At 36.7% G+C, this 19557-nt stretch overlaps 1 protein-coding gene across 1 annotated transcript; it reads right to left on the minus strand.

Annotated features, from left to right (window-relative positions):
- Nucleotides 1–7830: 7830 nt before the first annotated feature.
- On the minus strand, nt 7831–17922 carry LOC149499721 (CLIP domain-containing serine protease B9-like). The gene is made up of 7 exons (XM_089739059.1): nt 17567–17922; nt 16118–16297; nt 13651–13855; nt 12142–12248; nt 11374–11541; nt 9288–9426; nt 7831–8825 (listed from the first exon to the last, which is right to left on the minus strand). Exons 1-7 carry the CDS (start codon nt 17825–17827, stop codon nt 8608–8610), a joined length of 1278 nt encoding a protein of 425 aa, XP_089595185.1. The 5' UTR covers nt 17828–17922; the 3' UTR covers nt 7831–8607.
- Between the last annotated feature and the right edge of the window lie 1635 nt (nt 17923–19557).

Below are 19557 nucleotides of genomic sequence, written 5' to 3' on the forward strand. Positions count from 1 at the left end.
CAGGTCTAAGAAGAGCGTGATCCATAGCTTAATATTATATTAATAAATAGTATATGCTCGTGGCTATGCGATTGGTTGGCTGAGGCGTTTTAAATTCTTCTTCTTCTTTTTTTCCTATTACCTTTTGCTGGGGTGTAGGGCTCAAATCAAATCCTTCCATTTACACCGGTCTTGGGCAGTCTGTTATAGCTCCTTCCATATCATGCCCAAGACAGGTAGTAGTCGTCGTGGCCTAACGGATAAGACGTCCGGTGCATTCGTGTTGAGCGATGCACCGGTGTTCGAATCCCGCAGGCGGGTACCAATTTTTCAAATGAAATACGTACTCAACAAATGTTCACGATTGACTTCCACGGTGAAGGAATAACATCGTGTAATAAAAATGAAACCCGCAAAATTATAATTTGCGTAATTACTGGTGGTAGGACCTCTTGTGAGTCCGCGCGGGTGGGTACCACCACCCTGCCTATTTCTGCCGTGAAGCAGTAATGCGTTTCGGTTTGAAGGGTGGGGCAGCCGTCGTTACTATACTTGAGACCTTAGAACTTGTATCTCAAGGTGGGTGGCGCATTTACGTTGTGGATGTCTATGGGCTCCAGTAACCACTTAACATCAGGTGGGCTGTGAGCTCGTCCACCCATCTAAGCAATAAAAAAAAAAAAAAAAAAAAAAACACCCAGTTCTTACTCCACCGACCGACGCCGAGTTGTTCTGAGACGGCTTCACTTCTTTTTGCCAGACACTTTCCAGGTCAGTGCTCTCTTGGATAGGTGGGTGGGTTTTAAATTAGATACACACTTAGGGTTGAGCAGCATTCAATAGATCTGTAATTGACTTTCGTAGTTTTTGAAGGTGTACTCCATTTCCTATGTAGAGCCCATGCGTAGCCTTTCAATACCACCAGTTTACTTATTCCTGCGGTGAACCAATGCTACTTTTCGGTTTGAAGGTAGCAGTTTTTGTTGCCCTAAGTTAGCAGATAAGCTCATAATTTACACGCGTTTAGCGATTGAAATTAAATGGTGGTACGCGACCAATGTGAATGGGATCTATACTTAGTCTGACGATAAATACTTTTACAATTAAAAATAAACAAAATATCACATTTGAATTTGGAATCTGTCATTTTTATATAATTGCTCATTGAGTTTTCTCATTTTGGCGCCAATACATTGTACAATATTTTGCGATATTAAAATGGAGTGGGGTGATAAAGAGAACCGAATCGCTGTGATTGCATTACACAAAGTAGGTATGGAGCCAAAAGCAATTTTTAAAACTCTCCATACGCTTGGTATTAGTAAAATGTATGTGTACCGGGCTATTAATAGGTGCAATGAGACCTCTTCTGTTTGTGACAGAAACAGATCTGGCCGTCCACGTAGTGTTCGTACGAAAAAGGTAATCAAAGCAGTAAGGGAAAGAATTCGAAGTAATCCTGTCCGAAAGCAAAAGATTTTATCTCGGGAGATGAAGATAGCACCTAGAACTATGTCGCGTATTTTAAAAGATGACTTAGGACTTGCAGCCTTTAAGAGACGTACTGGTCATTTCTTAACTGATAATTTAAAAGAGAATAGGGTGGTAAAATCCAAACAACTACTGAAGCGGTACGCACAGGGAGGTCATAGAAAAAAATTGTTTACGAATGAGAAATTTTTTGCAATTGAGCAACATTTAAACAAACAAAATGACCGTATTTATGCTCAAAGCTCTAAGGAAGCTTCCCAATTAGTCGGCAGAGTGCAACGTGGGCACTATCCGACTTCAGTGATGGTTTGGTGGGGTATTAGCTATGAAGGAGTGACTGAGCCATACTTTTGTGAAAAAGGTATCAAAACATCGGCACAAGTGTATCAAGATACCATTCTTGAGAAGGTAGTGAAGCCCCTTAACAAAACCATGTTCAATAATCAAGAATGGTCCTTCCAGCAAGACTTGGAGCCAGGTCATAAAGCTCGGTCTACGCAGTCTTGGTTGGAAACGAACGTTTCGGACTTCATCAGAGCTGAAGACTGGACGTCGTCTAGTCCCGATCTCAATCCGCTGGATTATGATTTATGGTCAGTTTTAGAGAGTACGGCTTGCTCTAAACGCCATGATAATTTGGAGTCCCTAAAACAATCCGTACGATTGGCAGTGAAAAAATTTCCCATGGAAAGAGTGCGTGCTTCTATTGATAACTGGCCTCAACGTTTAAAGGACTGTATTGCAGCCAATGGAGACCACTTCGAATAAGCTTTTTATACTTTAAATTGTTTTATATTTATGTATTAAACTAACACACTGTAAAAGTAATAAAAGTTATTTGGAATAGAATTTTGTTATTTTTAATTGTAACAGTATTTATGGCCAGACTAAGTATACTTAATAAAACACATCTTGTTTGGTCACTCTAAGGTAGGAGGTTATGCCTCGACGAACTAGCGCCACCTAGCGAGGCCCCGCGTACTTTTAACTTGAAAAGGAAACATTTTTCACTTCTGCTCCTTAATTTATACGTAATGACAGATATCTGCGAGCATCTACAAGACTTCATTATTTCCTTTCTGACTTTTCTTGTCGGAACTTTTAAATGTCGAATTTCGCATCAATTATTTGTTTCGAGACGTTTCTTTTTTCATTCAAATGTTGACTTTAATCTTTGCGGAGTGAGGAATATATCATTGAATTAATACGTGAAGCAAAAACTTTGTATCCCTTTTTACGAAAATTGCACGGACGGAGGAATATGAAATTTTCCACACTTATAGAGAATATAGAGAAGAAGTGCGCAATGCTATTATTTTTTTAAATTAATGCATAAAATATACATTAAATCAATAAAGAAAACATTACACACACTATCATATATTTTACACAACACATATACACACACATAATATACTCTACGTTTATTGTCAAACTTTTGTTATTGTTGAAAGTCCGTGATCAAATTGAGAATAAATTAATATTGTTTGTATTTAATACAATTTATCTATAGGGTAGTTTTGGCGAAATGATTATATTAAAAAATTCTAATAGTGTTTGACAATAGAACCATGATAATGTTTATAAAGAAAATTTCAATTAATTATAGTCGAGTTTCGACTACTGCCGGACCACTAGTATCATTGAATGGGTGAACAGTTTTGTCGTTTGAAAAAACCGTCATGTAATTAAAACTAGTTTTAAGATTGAACCTTGCCTTTTTTATTGTCATCATAATTATTTACAACGTTTTGAATGAATGCTTCACTACTGGCAAACTTGGCAAACTAATAAAATGTGGTATTTTTATTGGTTTTTTGTATTTGAAGAAATCTTCATCTTAGTTTAAATACAGAAAATTATAGAACCAAAAACGGATGAAGTCATAGAAACATTAAAATAAGATAGTGTGAGGTTTATAGGGAGATGAAGGAGGAGGAGGCGTTTGTGTTGGTTGCTTGTTGCGTGATGTCCTCCATCAACCTCATCGGAGCGGTCAATAAAACATTACTTATAATTACATGTTTATTCGCGGTGCTGCATCGCTGTACGTTGACTAACGTGTGCTGCTCATTACTACCTAGTCAGGTCATAAATTCTGTCACATGTTTAATGTAAAATAATTGAAACAAGTTTATTCATTATGTAACCATTCATATACCAAAATGAACTTAACAAAACATAGATTCTTATGACACTAAAGTTTATTCAAAATAACCTCCGTGATTTTGAATACAGGCCTTCAATCTGCGCGGCCAGTCGTCTATCGCAGCACGAACGAGGTCCATGTCAATATCGGCGGCTGCCTTAATCAAGGATGTCTTGAGTGACTCCAAATTGGGATGAGGCTTTGAGGGCGCCTTTTCCTCCAAGTGTTGCCATATCTTGTAATCTAACGGATTCAAATCTGGACTGGAGGAGGGCCAGTCTTCGTACCGGATGAAGTCGATTTCACGCGCCGCCAGCCAGTCTTGTGTGCTCTTCGCTCTATGAGCTGGCGCCGAATCTTGTTGGAATACCCAGTGCCTGTTATTGAACATGGTATGAGAAACAGGTTCCACAAGGTTCGTCAGGACTGTATTTTGATACACAACTGCATTCGTTTTTACACCTTTCTCACAAAAATGTACCTCTGTTAAGCCCCAATAAGAAACTCCCAACCATACCATGAGCGAGGATGGAAAATGACCTCGTTGGACACGCGAAATACAGTTGCTCGCTTCTTCACTACTGTGTGCGTACACCTTATCATTTTGTTTGTTGTAGCTCTCTTCTACGGTAAAAATTTTTTCATCCGAAAAAAGAATTTCCCGATATTTTTTTCCCGCGTACCGCTTCAACAAAGCGCGGCATTTCTTCAGTCTCAGGTCCATTAGACGAGCATTCAAACGATGACCTGTTTTTCTTCGATATGCCCGAAGCCCTAAGTCTTCATTTAACACCCTTTTCACCGTGGTTCTGCTTAACCCCATCTGAAGAGCCAACAGTTTCTGCTTACGTTTGAGATTTCTTTGAATTCGCGCCTTCACAGCTTTTATCACTGCTGGAGTCCTAACAGACCGAGGGCGACCACTTCTTGACCTGTCATCTACACTAGAGTCTTCATTGTATCGTTTGATGGTACGATAAACGAATCTTTTGGTTATATTTAAATTTTTCAGTATGTTAATAATTTGAATTGGCGCGTAACCGCAACGATGCAACGCAATAACTGCAACACGATCTTCTTTAAGCGTCCACTCCATATTTAAAAATGAGTAAAAATTCTAAAAGAATACATTTTTATTTTCATGAACAATTCGAAATTCGAATTCAATAAACTTTTTTGTGGCCAGCATTCTAAAAGAAAAGTTTTTACTGTGTGACAATACTTATGACCTGACTAGGTATATGCACAATAACTGCATAGTAAGCTAAGCGGGGCGGGGTATCATTCCCCTACAATAGAAAAATAAAAAGTCCCGTCTTTATGGCACGGTGCAATTAATATACTACTGTAGATATAAACGGCCGTCTGGTGTAGTGGTAAGTGACATGGTCACTACACAAGGGGGTCGCGGGTTCGAATCCCGCCAAGGGGAAATATTTGTATGATAAATATAAATGTCTTTTCCAGGGCTATGGATGTATATTAAATATATGTATATATATATGTATGTGTATGTATGTAATGTAATAAAAATCTTACATTTATTTCCGATATCTGGTACCTGTAACACAAGTTCTTTACGAACTTATCACGGGACCAGTTAACGTGGCGTGATTGTTAAAGAAAAAAAAAAAAAAAAAAAAAAGGTACCAGATAACGGAAATAAATGTAAGATTTTTATTATACACATACATATATTTAATATACATCCATAACCCTGGAAAAGACATTTATATTTATCATACAAATATCCTCCCTCGGCGGGATTCGAACCCGCGACCCCCTTGTGTAGTGACCATGTCACTTACCACTACACCAGACGGACGTTATTGAATTCGTGAGAGGACGTTCAAAGCATATTTAGACGCGTAAACGTCTTGTAAATAGCGTATTCTTAGAGGAAAATACGAACACTTGTGTTTTTATGATTACGTGCCATGTGTCAAATAAGGCAGCATAAGTTTGTATCGGCGATACGAAGCGGTACGCAGATGAGACTAATGCGTGTTATGTTAAGGACATAGTATTCGACCCTCCTCCACCTCCGTGCGTCGTATTCCTCAGTTCTGAGGGTCGTGACCTTTACTGAGCACTTTTGTCAGGACTATGTTCTTCCATTCACTTCTGTCGTCCGCGCAGTGGATAGCGACATTGATGCTGGATTCCAAAGTCGTCTTAATCTGATCGGACCAGCGCATGGGACTACGCCCCCTAGGCCTCTTTCCTTCCACTTTGATGAGACGCAGATGAGACTAAGGCGTGTTATGTTAAGAACAAAATATTCGACAGTTATTAGAATTTTTAATTCAAACGATAAGGTTCTTTTAATGACATACGTTTTTAATGACGCGTTTTTAATGGCATACCTTTTTAATGACATGCGTTTTAACGGCATACGTTTTTGATGACATGCGTTTTTAATGGCATACGTTTTTAATGACACGTTTTAATGACATAAGTTATTAATGACGAAAATTAATAATACTGCTAAAGCGTATGAGACCCTTAAAAGGGACAGAGTTAGGTGAAATTATTTTAGTACGCGATAATATCATGAAGTCCACGACTCCCAGTCCTGAAGATCTTGACGCGCGGAGGATGACGACGCGGATGCAACATTGATCTCCTCGAGTTACTAGTTCCAGATCATGACAGAAATGGGTGGGCTGGTGGTTCGGACCCATTTGGATGGACAAACTTACCCAGTCACGGAGTGTCTACCCTATATGACCAAAATCGTAATCTTTTCACATTCCTTTATCGTGGTGATTCTTCGTGAACATGAGCTATTTCCGCATTTCAATAAAGAAATTAGTACCCAAAATTATAAAATTTGCGGGTTTGGTTTCATTGCCTGTACAATATTGTAACATAATTATATTAACGACTAGCGGCCCGCTCCGGCTCCGCTCGGGTCTTTAACAAAAATTTCAACGATATTTGACGATTTCTTTTTTAAAATAAAAGAACACTTATTACGGCATAATAGTTAGACATATGCTGTCGCGACACTTTTTAGATAATAATGTGTTCTACAAAGTCGTAGTACATTATTTTATTCTATCATCAATAGTTTTCACAAGGCACGCGATGTAAAGAATATTTTAGGTAATTTTTTTACACCTTGGGTTACATTGTTGGAGTTTTAGTAAGGGTCCCTAATTTTTCAAAAAAAATTATAGCCTATGTCACTCGGGAATAGTGTAGCTTCCAAACAGTGAAAGAATTTTTTAAATCGGTTCAGTAGTTTCGGAGCCTATTCAATACAAACAAACAAACAAATCTTTCCTCTTTATAATACTAGTATAGATTAGTATAGATAGTTCGTAAAGATAAGTTTGATCACAGAGTGTTAGAGTTGTTTGTCGTTAAACATTCTGATGGTATGGTTGACAGCTTAATAGAAATGCTTTAATTCGGAAATCTTCAAGCCTCTTCCTACTCGCGAAGTGAACGATACTTCTCAACAGACGCCTTGTACCAAATATATTACTTAAAAAGATGAGCGTCTAATACAATGTCCATAACGGTAAATATCCTAGCAGCCCATCACAACTTTGAACCCTCGTATTTTAAGCTTCCGCGTAGGCGTAACTTTTGCATTTATTTCGCGTTAACCAAAATAAAAACTTTTGCCCTAAAACAATATAAAATCGTCTTCCGATTCAGATATAACAATAAATTTTACACCGAAACAAGAAAGTTTCGTTTTTTAAGCTATTGCATAGCTTTTATCGCGAGCCTTGAGCGCGGCGACCGAATCGTGAAATTCCGTAACGAAAAAAACCTAACACCCTTCACTCCGCCTACCATGTAGCTCGTGTTCAACACATTCACACGTTGCGCTTGTGTAGTGTTTGTGAATTAGTGCGTGCCGTGACGTCACACTGCATGCGCATTATGAAAAGTCTGCCCATCTCTCTCTCGCGCGGTCTAGCTTATGAGTGTGAAGGGGACAGTTAATGTTTTGCTTTTGTTAACGTTTATAAATATAGCGTGGTCTTGTTTTATTATTGTTTTAATATTAAATTATCATTGTCTAATTATAATTGCATAAATTGATAAAAAATGCTATGCAATAGCATTACCGCGGCAGTTCCCGAGTGCCACACGTTTTTTTTTTTTTTGTTGTCTAGTGTTATTTGATGATAGGTATGTAGTGATAGTTATGTAAGTTATAAGGTTGTTATAAAAATGAATAAATGCCAAAATTCTATCAGTTTTCTTTTCATATTACATTAAATAACGATTGATTTATATTTAACAACGTTTTAATGAGTATTTAATATCGTCTTCACAAAGAGTATAACAATTATCATTTTCGCAGCTTTAATAACAATTGTACACTAGAGTTCGCATGGTTTGATGATTGCAACAAATTCGCTTACACGAAAAAGTGCCAAATTTTGGCCGTTTTCAAATTTGGGGCCAAAAGCGAGTTATTTGATTTAATTCTCGTAACCTTAATCTTACCGTAATTATTAGTACAGTAAATTTATTGTCATGACAACAGGCACGTGATCCTTTAACTAAATGTTCCTAAATACTGTTAAATTAGGAATTATACAGTAAAAACTATCCCAAATCTCATTCGTATCACTGGTTCGTAATTCAAATTCTAACTTGTTTGCTATTTTTCCAGTAATGCGTGTTGAAATTCGGCAATTTTAGTTAATCAGTAGAACATTATTAAATACAAAAGAAACACGATTTCTAAGCTTTTAAAAAAAATTCCTATTTAGATTGTCATCCGTGATGGCGTTATCAAATTCGTATTTAAAATGAAAAATATAAATGAGTATTATATTTTATAATATTATCAATAAATAATTGACTTGATTGTGATGAAGCATTTTCTATTCAGAACACACCAAAAAAAAAAAAATTAATGTGTGAAAGTTTACATTCATGAGACCGTTACATTTTTGTACTGCACAATTGAAAACAACCCTATTACAATGATGGTCATATCTATTGAAAATAACAAATTAATAAATACTATAAGATCTGTTCTTTTTATTCAGAACCCAGCCTCTGAAGTAGTCTAAGTTGATGAAATCAGTGGGATCGCTAGAATCGCATCTTAGTGTCGAATCGTTCGTAGCAACGATTCCGTGGATGTACCACGCTCCGGTGCTATTTGATTCAGGCGAATCCGGAACAAACACCATAAATCCGCTACCAACTAGCTTGCAGGCTTCGGATTCTACAAAAAAAATGGAGTCATAAAATATCAGTGACATAAAAAAAATTTTTACTGGTGGTAGGACCTCTTGTGAGTCCGCACGGGTAAGTACCACCACTCCGCCGATTTCTGCCGTGAAGCAGTAAAGCGTTTCGGCTTGAAGGGTGGCGCAGCCGGTGTAACTATACTGAGACCTTAGAACTTATATCTCAAGGTGGGTGGCGTATTTACGTTGTAAATGTCTATGGGCCCCAGTAACCATTTAACACCAGGTGGGCTGTGAGCTCGTCCAACCATCTAAATAATAAAAAAGGACTCTTGCTTTTATTAAGTATGGTTTTGTTAGCCAGTGATAATAAAATCTACCACTGTTTCAGCTAATAAAGCGCATCAGACAAACACGACAATAGTTGTATGGTCCTTAATCCTTTGAAAGCACGTGGGTAGATGGACAGCTACCATAAACTTTATTGTTCCACTTACGATTGATAGATGTGGCGTTGAATTTGGATCCAAATTTTTCCTCCCTATAAACATTTACTTCTTTAGAAGACTTAAGCTCTTTCATATTCACTACCTCGAGACCTTCATCAATATCTTCGCCGAGAGTTGTGCTTATGACCTGAAAAAAAAAGTTGTTTATTTGCTGGCGATGGTAGACATAGCCCAATAAATTGGAAGCCAACCAACAATAGCATTACGGTAGTTGAGATGAGACTAATTTAGATTTGTTTTGGATTTCATTTTACATTTCTTTGTACACATGTTATTTGGTGTAAGCAGTATCTATACCCTTGTTCCGTACTATAGTGTACAATGCCTCTGGTTTTAAAATTGAACAAGGACAATCCAGATTATAGACCATGCGCGCTACCAATATCAACTTCCCAGATTAATGTTTAAAGACGCTCGCTATCCTACGGGAAAATATTTTATGGAACATGAGAGCCGTTAAAAATAAATCACCCTACACAGAATTATTGCTACTCGGGACGTATGATTGGCATGGAATGTTAATGTTTATAAAGATGCCTAAAATCGGGCTGCATTTTGTTTTCTTTTTTTCGCTATGACCAGATAGTAGTCACTATGGCACAAAGCCGTCGTTGCCTAACGGATAAGACGTCCGGTGTATTCGTGTTGAGCGATACACCGGTGTTCGAATCTCAGGCGGGTACCAATTTTTCTAATGAAGTACGTACTCAACAAATGTTCACGATTGACTTCCACGGCGAAGGAATAACATCGTGTAATAAAAATGAAACCCGCAAAATTATAATTTGCGTAATTACTGGTGCTAGGACCACTTTTGAGTCTGCGTGGGTGGGTAACACCACCATGCCTATTTCTGCCGTGAAGCAGTAATGCGTTTCGGTTTGAAGGGCGAGGCAGCCGTTGTAACTATAGGTACTTGATGCCTTAAAACTTATATCTCAAGGTGGTTGGCGCATTTACGTTGTGGATGTCTATAAGCTCCAGTAACCACAACAGAGTTGTCAAGTAAACTTTTACATTTGTGATATTTAGTTTCGTTAACCGTAATTCGAACGAAATTTTTTGTGGAAACATAAAAAATCAGATAAAAAACTTTAAGATAAAGTTCGCATACAACATTTTTGCAATGAACATTACGATACAAAGTTAGAACCACAATAACGATTTAGTTTTGTGTTTTTTTTTTATTGTCATCGCATTGCTTCCGACAATTTAAATACTTTATAACGGTTTTCGTGGTTACTTAGTCGTATGTTGTAAAATTAATTTTAATTATGTCTATGACTACGTCGTGACTACTGTCGTGATACACGAATTCTGAAGACGAAACGTGCTATGCAGCGGATAAATGAGGCCGTCAGTGCAAAAGTGGCCTAACCCACAATTTTTTATAATCAATAATAATAATCAAACATATTATTAAGTATATTGCAATTTATTTAAAATTTAATAAATTTTGATGCAAAACCGGCCTGTCCATTGTTTCACCAATAGATAAACAGATGGCTTTGTAAACATTATTTTTGCACGTATTGTTTTTTTACCTACTCAAATTCAAATTCATGAAAACTTAAACCTTATTGCTTCATAATCTTATATTATACCTTTAAACGAGCAATTCTTGTATATTAATATATTATTATGTATATAATCTGAATCTCGGAAACGGCTCCAACGATTTTCATAAAATTTAGTATACAGGGGATTTCGGGGGCGATAAATCGATCTAGCTACGATTTATTTTCAGAAAATGTTGTTTTATTCGTGTTTTCAATAATCAACTCCTCCCGACATTTATTGGCGAATAATAATACTATTTCTGAATTGAGGGCAACTTACCAAGATGGCGTTATAAAAAAAAAAACAAAGTAACTACGGGATTTTTTTTTTCACTAGAGAAAATCGCCGGATTCCCACCCACACGGCAGGTGGGGTATGTGGGAGTCGAACCTCACTAAAAAGTCCTGCCGCTCTCAGCCGGCGCCCTACCCAGGATCAGGCGGGAGCCCAGTCGGAGCTATTGACTGTGGTAAGCTTAGGCCACTTTTGCGCTGACGGCCTCAAATATACTCACAGATCCCTTGATGTCTTTCAAATTTAACTTCTTGTATGCGCTGAGCTCCCACAGACACGCAGGTTGGACTTTTTCGTTGAACACCACATCGTTCTTCAGTTCTAACAACGCAATGTTATTTGTTCCATTTTCATAATTGTATCCATCGTAAACAAATACTGTTTCCACCTGGAATATTATGAATTAGAGCTATGTTGTTTTTTTTCTATCAATAAAATACCATCTTCTGATTCATTTTGCTTTGGAACGCTGTTTTGAACAACGCGAAATCTGAGAAAAATACGTCGTAAGTAGTACTAAAGGAAAGAGAAGAATTTTATTTTAGAACTAGCTGACCCGGTAGACTTCGTAGTGCCTCAATCGATAAATAAAAGACCTAAGTTTTGTATAAAATATATATATAATCAATAATTCATTTAATTCCGAGCATTTTCATATTTATCTACCTTTTAAACCTTCTCTGGACTTCCACGAATAATTAAAAACCAAATTTAGCCAAATCGATCCAGCCGTTCTCGAGTTTTAGCGAGACTAACGAACAGCAATTCATTTTTATATATATAGATAGATAGATTATAGCAATTTTCGATCTTTAATTTAAAAAAAACTGTGCAGCTTTCAGGATCGGTCACTTCGGTTCGGTTCGGATCAGTTTCGAACTCATATCTCAAGCCTGGATGAGGATCCGAAAGATTTACGTTGTAATCTTTCGTCGTCACGGTGTCTGATTAGAGATCCGTAAAACAAATTACCAATAAATTGACTAACCTCCATTTCCTGTAAGCATTCATCACTTGTGTTATTAAATTTCCCAAGAACCACAGACAGAGTTGTGGCGTTCTTCGCAACGCCTAAATTTGTGACGCATTGAGCGGCTAAAATCAAGGTTTTTCAATTGTTAGATTATCATTTTACCACCTTACCTCTAGACGTAATTAGCGTTGCTTATTTAGGCAGTTCTAGAAGCATGATCAAGCAGTAATTTTTACTTATTATCATATATATTACTAGCGGCCCACTCCGGCTCCGCTCGGGTCTTTAACAAAAATTTCAACGATATTTGACGTTGTTATATTTTTAAAAATAAAATAACACACATTGCGGCATACCTAAAACAGTTAGATATATGCTGTCTCGACACTTTTTGTAATTAGTAATGTGTTCTACTAATCGAATCTAATTCTATCATCAATAGTTTTCGCGGGGCACGCGATGTAAAGAATATTTCAGGTAATTTTTTTACACCTTACTGGAGTTTTAGTAAAGATCCCTATTTTTTTTCAAAAAAGGTTATTATAGCCTATGTCACTCGAGAATAGTGTATCTTCCGAACAGTGAAAGAATTTTTCAAATCGGTTCAGTAGTTTCGGAGCCTACTCAATACAAACAAACAAACAAATCTTTCCTCTTTATAATATTAGTATAGAAGTATAAATAGAATAAATAACCAGCAAACAAACCAGCCCTATCTACTGAGTCATGGAGACCACAGCTTGGGCAATGAGGCTTACCCCGGGGTCCGAATCGTGCCCCGCAAGGATTCACGAGAAACCGAGGACTTTTGATGTAAATTTTAGGGTATATGTCCACAGATTGGATTACGAATTTTTTCGCCTCTAGTGTCGAATTTTTACAAGGTTCGTGTACCAAGAATGCGCGGGGTCAATGTCCTCAATGTTCGAAGATGGTAAATGCCTTTCACCCAACGCCCAATCTCCACTCAAGAGAGATAATCATCATTCTCCTGCCCTTCTCTCAGTTACCATTATTTCGCTCACTCCCATTTTACACATATAGTCTTTCACTCAATCCATCCATTTTTTTCTTACGTCTACCTCTTTCTCTAAAGCCATTCATAATTAAAACTCTTTTACCACTTACCCCACTCAAGTCAGATCCCGGGCAAAATTACGATTACGAAGCTTACCGCGGTCAGCACTATGTATTATGTCATTATAATTCATTTTTATTTATTTACTTAATGGCTCGAGTATCTTCTTTGTCGAATGACTCTGCCAATGTCAGGTAGATAGAATATCAGTGATATAGTTAAATGATAGTAGACGAGACGAATGAGAACGGGACAAAAATTTGTAAATATTTTTATTGTTTAATGTTAGTGCGGGAAATAAAATAAGGTAATGCATTTACAAATTTAGGCTTAGGGAATGTTGAGAGATAGTTCATATTAACTGGGAACGGGATGTTAGTGTTAGTTAGTACACAGTATAGTGGTGGGTATTCATCATTAAGATCTATTGTGGGATTAAACCTCACCTGTCAAAACATATCTCTGTAATATCAACGTTCCAGCGCATATTGTAGAGTTGTCGTCTCTGATAAGAGCATGCCAGGGCATAGGTTCTTCGTTTCCACCGCATTGTTTTTCGGAGATTTTAATTCTTCCACAGTTGTCATCGTGTTCTGTATAAGTAGATGAGGCTGTTGATTTATATCCGTTGATATATTCATCTAAGATACCCTTGTGGAAAAAAAATGTAATTTTTTATATCGCTTCTGTGTGTGGTGTGTACATTTGTTTACGGACAACCATTAAATACTGATTTAAAATTGAAATGCTGACGTGCCTTTTGGCAAAGAGAAAAAATCTAGCAAAAACTGAATAGACATTAAAATAGAAAAAAAAAAGTTTCTTAGAAGAGTTTTTGATTTAAATACAGTTCAACAATGTCCGTTAGCTTGGCGACTGGACTGCTTAAATATATTCTTTGTATTGTCTGTGTCGTTACCGTCACGTTACCATCATATGGATAAAGCTTTGGTGCCTATGCCAGCTACATGCTCAGAATGGAATAAAAGAATGGAAGAAAACGATGGTCAGACAATTCTTAATATTATTGTGAATAAATACTATGTTGGCTTGTTTTCATTCTTTAAAAAGTGATTGATCCCACGGCCCATCCGATGTTAAGTTGTTCCATTCGCCGTTGACGGTCACGTTATATAGGACGACAAAAAATTGCGCAAACCACAATATTCGCGGATTTGATTTTTATCACTCTTTGTTATTCTTTTATACAAGTTGTTGGTGAACATGTGTCAAATACATTTTTCATTGGGAAATTTGATTAATGATATTTGTCTGTGGGATCCGAACAGTCGCATTGCTGGATGTGAGTGCAACGGACGCCTTATTCATTAGGCCATAACAACGATATAGCTTGATTTAAGAGTTTTGTACTTTAAGTCGTTTAACAACCATAAGCCTTTAACTTCGACCAATTATTCTTACTCTTCAGAATCTACCACCTCGTCTATATGTACAATCTATCACTTTTTTAATACTACTAGAGGTCCCGCAGTAGTCGAAATTCGACTATAATTAATGGGAATTGTAAGTTTGTACACTATTATGATTGTATTTTATACTTGTATAATCACAAAGGAGACGGAAAATCGTGGGCCAAAAATGTAATAACTTGGAATGTAGTCTAAAAAATTTGTCACATTTTTTTATACAATAATATAAAAAATCACCTCAATCCTCTTTCTGGGACCGGAGAAAAATGAGAAAGTTAGTTTTTGTCGGTATAACGGCGTGATCGATTTAATTAATCGATTACAGGATTATAATAAGAAAAACATTGCACTAGGTAATTAATGCAAAGTAATTAAATGAGCGATTTATACTTTTTGTATACAAGTGCGGTATGCGCCGGATTTAATTGCGATTATATACATAAATGAAGAAAAAGTCTATTATTACTTAGCAAAGTAATATGATTATCGATTTCAAATCGATTAAAATCGATTGTATTTTTGATGACAGCTTTGACAGTAAGCTGACATGACGTTTGTTCATATATTATACAATTATTTTTTGGCGCTTGTTGGTTTTTTCTGCTTTACTCGTTTTGTATCTTCGACGCATTTTGAGTGTGTATCTATCGGGCTGTTTTTATATTTTCAACGATCACTGCTTTATTATTACGGATTCCAACTCTGCCAGCCTTGTACGACAATTGCTTCTACACTGGACACCGACGATCGCTCACACGTTTGACTTGAAATTGTTGCATTGGATACTGTTGAAATTATGGATCGCTGTGTGAATTGTGGGATAGCAATTCCATATTCCATACCTGATATATATCATTGATATTCATTTATAATATGACATTTAAAAGATTAACCAATGGATATAATAAACATTTACTTATGCTTAAATAAGTTATTATTCAGCTCTTTTAAAGATATTGTAACATAACCTAACTTTTACTAAATCTTTATTAACTCGGCTCTCAGATTGAGAAAACTTTTATAATTTTCAGCAAGGTACTGATAAATCTCATTCTATTAATTCATATTAGTTTCATCACGTTACATTCGGGCCCAAAAATGTATGTAATCGTTTCAGTCTCCTTTCGCCAAGTCTACACTATAAAAAATATTAGCAAAGACAAACAATATTTAATCTATTCTCAATTTGACCACAGACGTCAAGAACAAACGTTTGACAGTAAATAGTATGCATGCGTGTGTGCGTCAAATACATGGTATGTAGTGTGTGTAATGTTTTCTTCATTGATTTAAAGTATATTTTATGCATTATTTAAAAAAAAAAAAAAAATTAGCATTGTGCACTTCTTCTCTATATTCTCTATAAGTGTGGAAAATTTCATACTCCTACGTCCGCGCAATTTTCGTAAAAAGGGATACAAAGTTTTTGCTTCACGCATTAATATATAGTTATAGATAAAACATACATTAGGCTTTTACTTACAAGTGCCGGGTGCTCGCAGTATTCGACGAAGTTTAAGTTAATAGTGGTCGGGTAAGGTATTACGGATAAATTTAAGCCTATCACATTTGCACTGAAATAGGGTCCGCCTTTAAAGTATTTAATGAAGAACATTCCGTCAGCAGAGGAAGACACTCTTGCTAATTTGCCTATGTCGTTGCTCTGAAAAAATTAATACATAAATGTGATTAAATATAAGAAGTAAAACTAAAAATAGTACCAAATTCAAGGAATTTATAAAATTCAAGGAATTTATGTTAGTACTGAGGGATGCTACGATGGTGGTAGTGGTGGTGGTAGTGATAGTGGTACCAATAGCAGAAGCCAAAGCATTTAACGCTTACCCTATAGAGTTCCTAGCCGAATCTTTTTAGTTGGTCGTGAACCTGAACTTACTGGTGGTAGGACCTCTTGTGAGTCCACACGGGTAGGTACCACCACCCTGCCTATTTCTGCCGTGAAGCAGTAATGCGTTTCGGTTTGAAGGGTGGGGCAGCCGTTGTAACTATACTTGAGACCTTAGAGCTTATATCTCAAGTCGTAGATGTCTATGGGCTCGAGTAATCAGTTAACACCAGGCGGGCTGTGAACTCGTCCACCCATCTAAGAAATAAATAAAAAGTTCCATAAAATGTTAGTTCTTAAATTTTTCGAAGTTTTCTTCAAATACTTTCTACCTTAAAATAAATGAGTTTACTAAATCGATCGACTGAACCTCAAGTTTCGTGATGCGCAAAGGCAATTGACGATATCTTGAGGCGTCCATTAATAATTTGCTTTAAAACAAGAAGAGTTGAACCAATAATACAACGAAGCGGTGAATAATTTTAAACAATACCGATTTTCTAATATACAAACAGTTCATTAAACAGTTATTCAACTGAAGACAATGCTTCTTCAGTCGTTCAGTGACCAGGAAAACTGTATTGTTCCTAAAATAATACTTTATGGTGACCACTCCGATAACGCGGCACGACATGAGAATCCTCTCATTGTGGCCGCCGGAAACTACATGGTCGATCCTGCGGACCGAATGGTAAACAGTCGACGTCGCCCAAAACACGTCATTTCGGATTTTCCCGATCCACTAACGGTGCTTTTAGGTACCCCAAGCACTGGTCATCGTTCTCGTCGAACCCGTCGTTCGCGACGAAGGGTGCGGCGAGTAAATTAACACACACACACACAGCCCACTCAGTTTCTCGCCGGATCTTCTCAATGGGTCGCGTTTCCAATCCGATGGCAGATTCTGCGAAGCACGGCTCTTGCTTGGGTTCGTGTTAGCAACATCGTCAGGTTTGAGCCCCGTGAGCTCACCTACTCGTTAAGTTTACGCTGATATGATCTCTCTAGACCATCAGCTTAGGAAAAAAAAAACAAAATATTTGATTTTAACCGAGACGCTTAGAGAAACGATAAAAAATTACTTACCAGAGTCACATTGGCGGGCGAATCAAATTTCATTTTGATTGTCGTGTGTTCGGGGAAAGGGCCGTGTATAAATAAATTGTATTTAGTTTCTTCCTCCGGTGCCAGACCCGGTTCAAATGATATAGATACTTTACTATTTCCAATGCAAGGGGTTGCATGAAGAAGTGGATTCCCAATCAAAGCCCAATGCTTATTATAATCCTTAGCATTCGTACACACTAAAAGTCCAATCACAAATAAAACTTTGCTTAAGCTGTACATTTTCCCGCACGAAATTTTGTTATAATCGGATATAAAAATTTTAACGAAACGTCCAGTCGCTAAGAAGTTTCTATATTGAATCCGCAAGATACAGTCTTGTATTAGATTTTATTCTATTTTTCCTTAACAATGACCTTTGGTAGATAAATCACTAATAACCGGCTTTAGTGGGGATTTGTTGTGATGCTCAGCTAAAACTGGATTCCGTTTTCAAATTTACTTTAGGCTTCGTGATTGAGGAAGTTGTTTATATTTAATTCTTCTAAAGTTAATAAATATCACCATGGGAATACACAGTGAGTCATACCAGAACAGAGTAGCAAGTTACAAAACCGATCTATTTATAGTAATAATAAATAATATAATTGACATTATAGACTTATCATAATAATATATCGTTTACATTAAAGTGTATAAAGAAAAAAAATTATTAAAAATAGAAACATCTGTAAATCTCTCATTGTTTGCATTTTATTAAAGACTTCCTCTATGTTTTGTCAATCATGTTCCATGTTGCCGTATTTCCCGTGGCCACTTATATATATTTTTTTTCTTTGTGTAAATATTGCCATTCGAATTTCGAATATAAATTAGCAATAAAAAATCTTATTTCTGATTTTATTCAATCCTTCTAATTTATCAATATTTAAGTCTCTCTGATGTTTTTGACTTTAAATAAACCTTCGTCATTTTTAACAAACTATGCGAGAAAGAGAGAGAGAGAGAGAGAGAGAGAGAGAGAGAGAGTATGCTTTATTCTACACCAAAATAAACAAAAACGTAAAACATTAAATATACAAAAAATACAATGGGTGGTCGCTTATCACTTCAGGAAATTAACCTCAGTACACTACTTATCATATAAAATACATATATTTATAAATAAAATTGTTATGTTACATTGACCTCTCGCAGCCATTGAACTCAGAATCATGTCTGAGAAAACTGGCCAGTCCACAAACAACTTAGGTAGAAAAAAAAAGACTTTCATTCCTGCGTAGAGCAAGTTGTACGTCGGCCCTAGTCGGCCTCAGGAACCCAGGCAATTTTTTTATTTATTGCGGTGTGGTTGGACGAGCTCACGGCCCACCTGATTTTAAGTGGTTATTGGATCCCATATACATCTACAGCGTAAATGTATATGTTATGAGTACAGTATTTTCTTTGGTTTTCGCGAGCTGTAGATAAGATTCAAATTGCTTTTACGGCTTAATCTCTCTCTTTCTCTCTCAAAAGTATAATTATTTGAGTATCCATTTTCTTACTTGTCTTTGTTTGCAAACCAGCATACGATCGACTTTTTTTTAATTGCTCTTATGAGAGGACGAGCTCACAGCCCATCTGGTGTTAAGTGGTTACTGGAGCCCATAGACATCTACAGCGTAAATGCGCCACCCACCTTGAGATATATTATAATTTCTAAGGTCTTCATGGCAGAACATAGGCAGGGCGGTGATACCTACCGGCCCGGACTCACAAGAGGTCCTACCACCAGTAAAGATGGTGTATTTAATGATGAAGTATTTAAAAAGATGAGCGTCTAATACAATGTCTATAACAGTGAATATCCTAGCAGCCCATCACAACTTTGAACCCTCGTATTTTAAGCTTCCGCGTAGGCGTAACTTTTGCATTTATTTCGCGTTAACCAAAATAAAAACTTTTGCCCTAAAACAATATAAAATCGTCTCCCGATTCAGATATAACAATAAATTTTACACCGAAACAAG

Source organism: Bombyx mandarina, chromosome 28 (assembly GCF_030267445.1).
Source record: "Bombyx mandarina strain Sakado chromosome 28, ASM3026744v2".
NCBI lineage: Eukaryota > Metazoa > Arthropoda > Insecta > Lepidoptera > Bombycidae > Bombyx > Bombyx mandarina.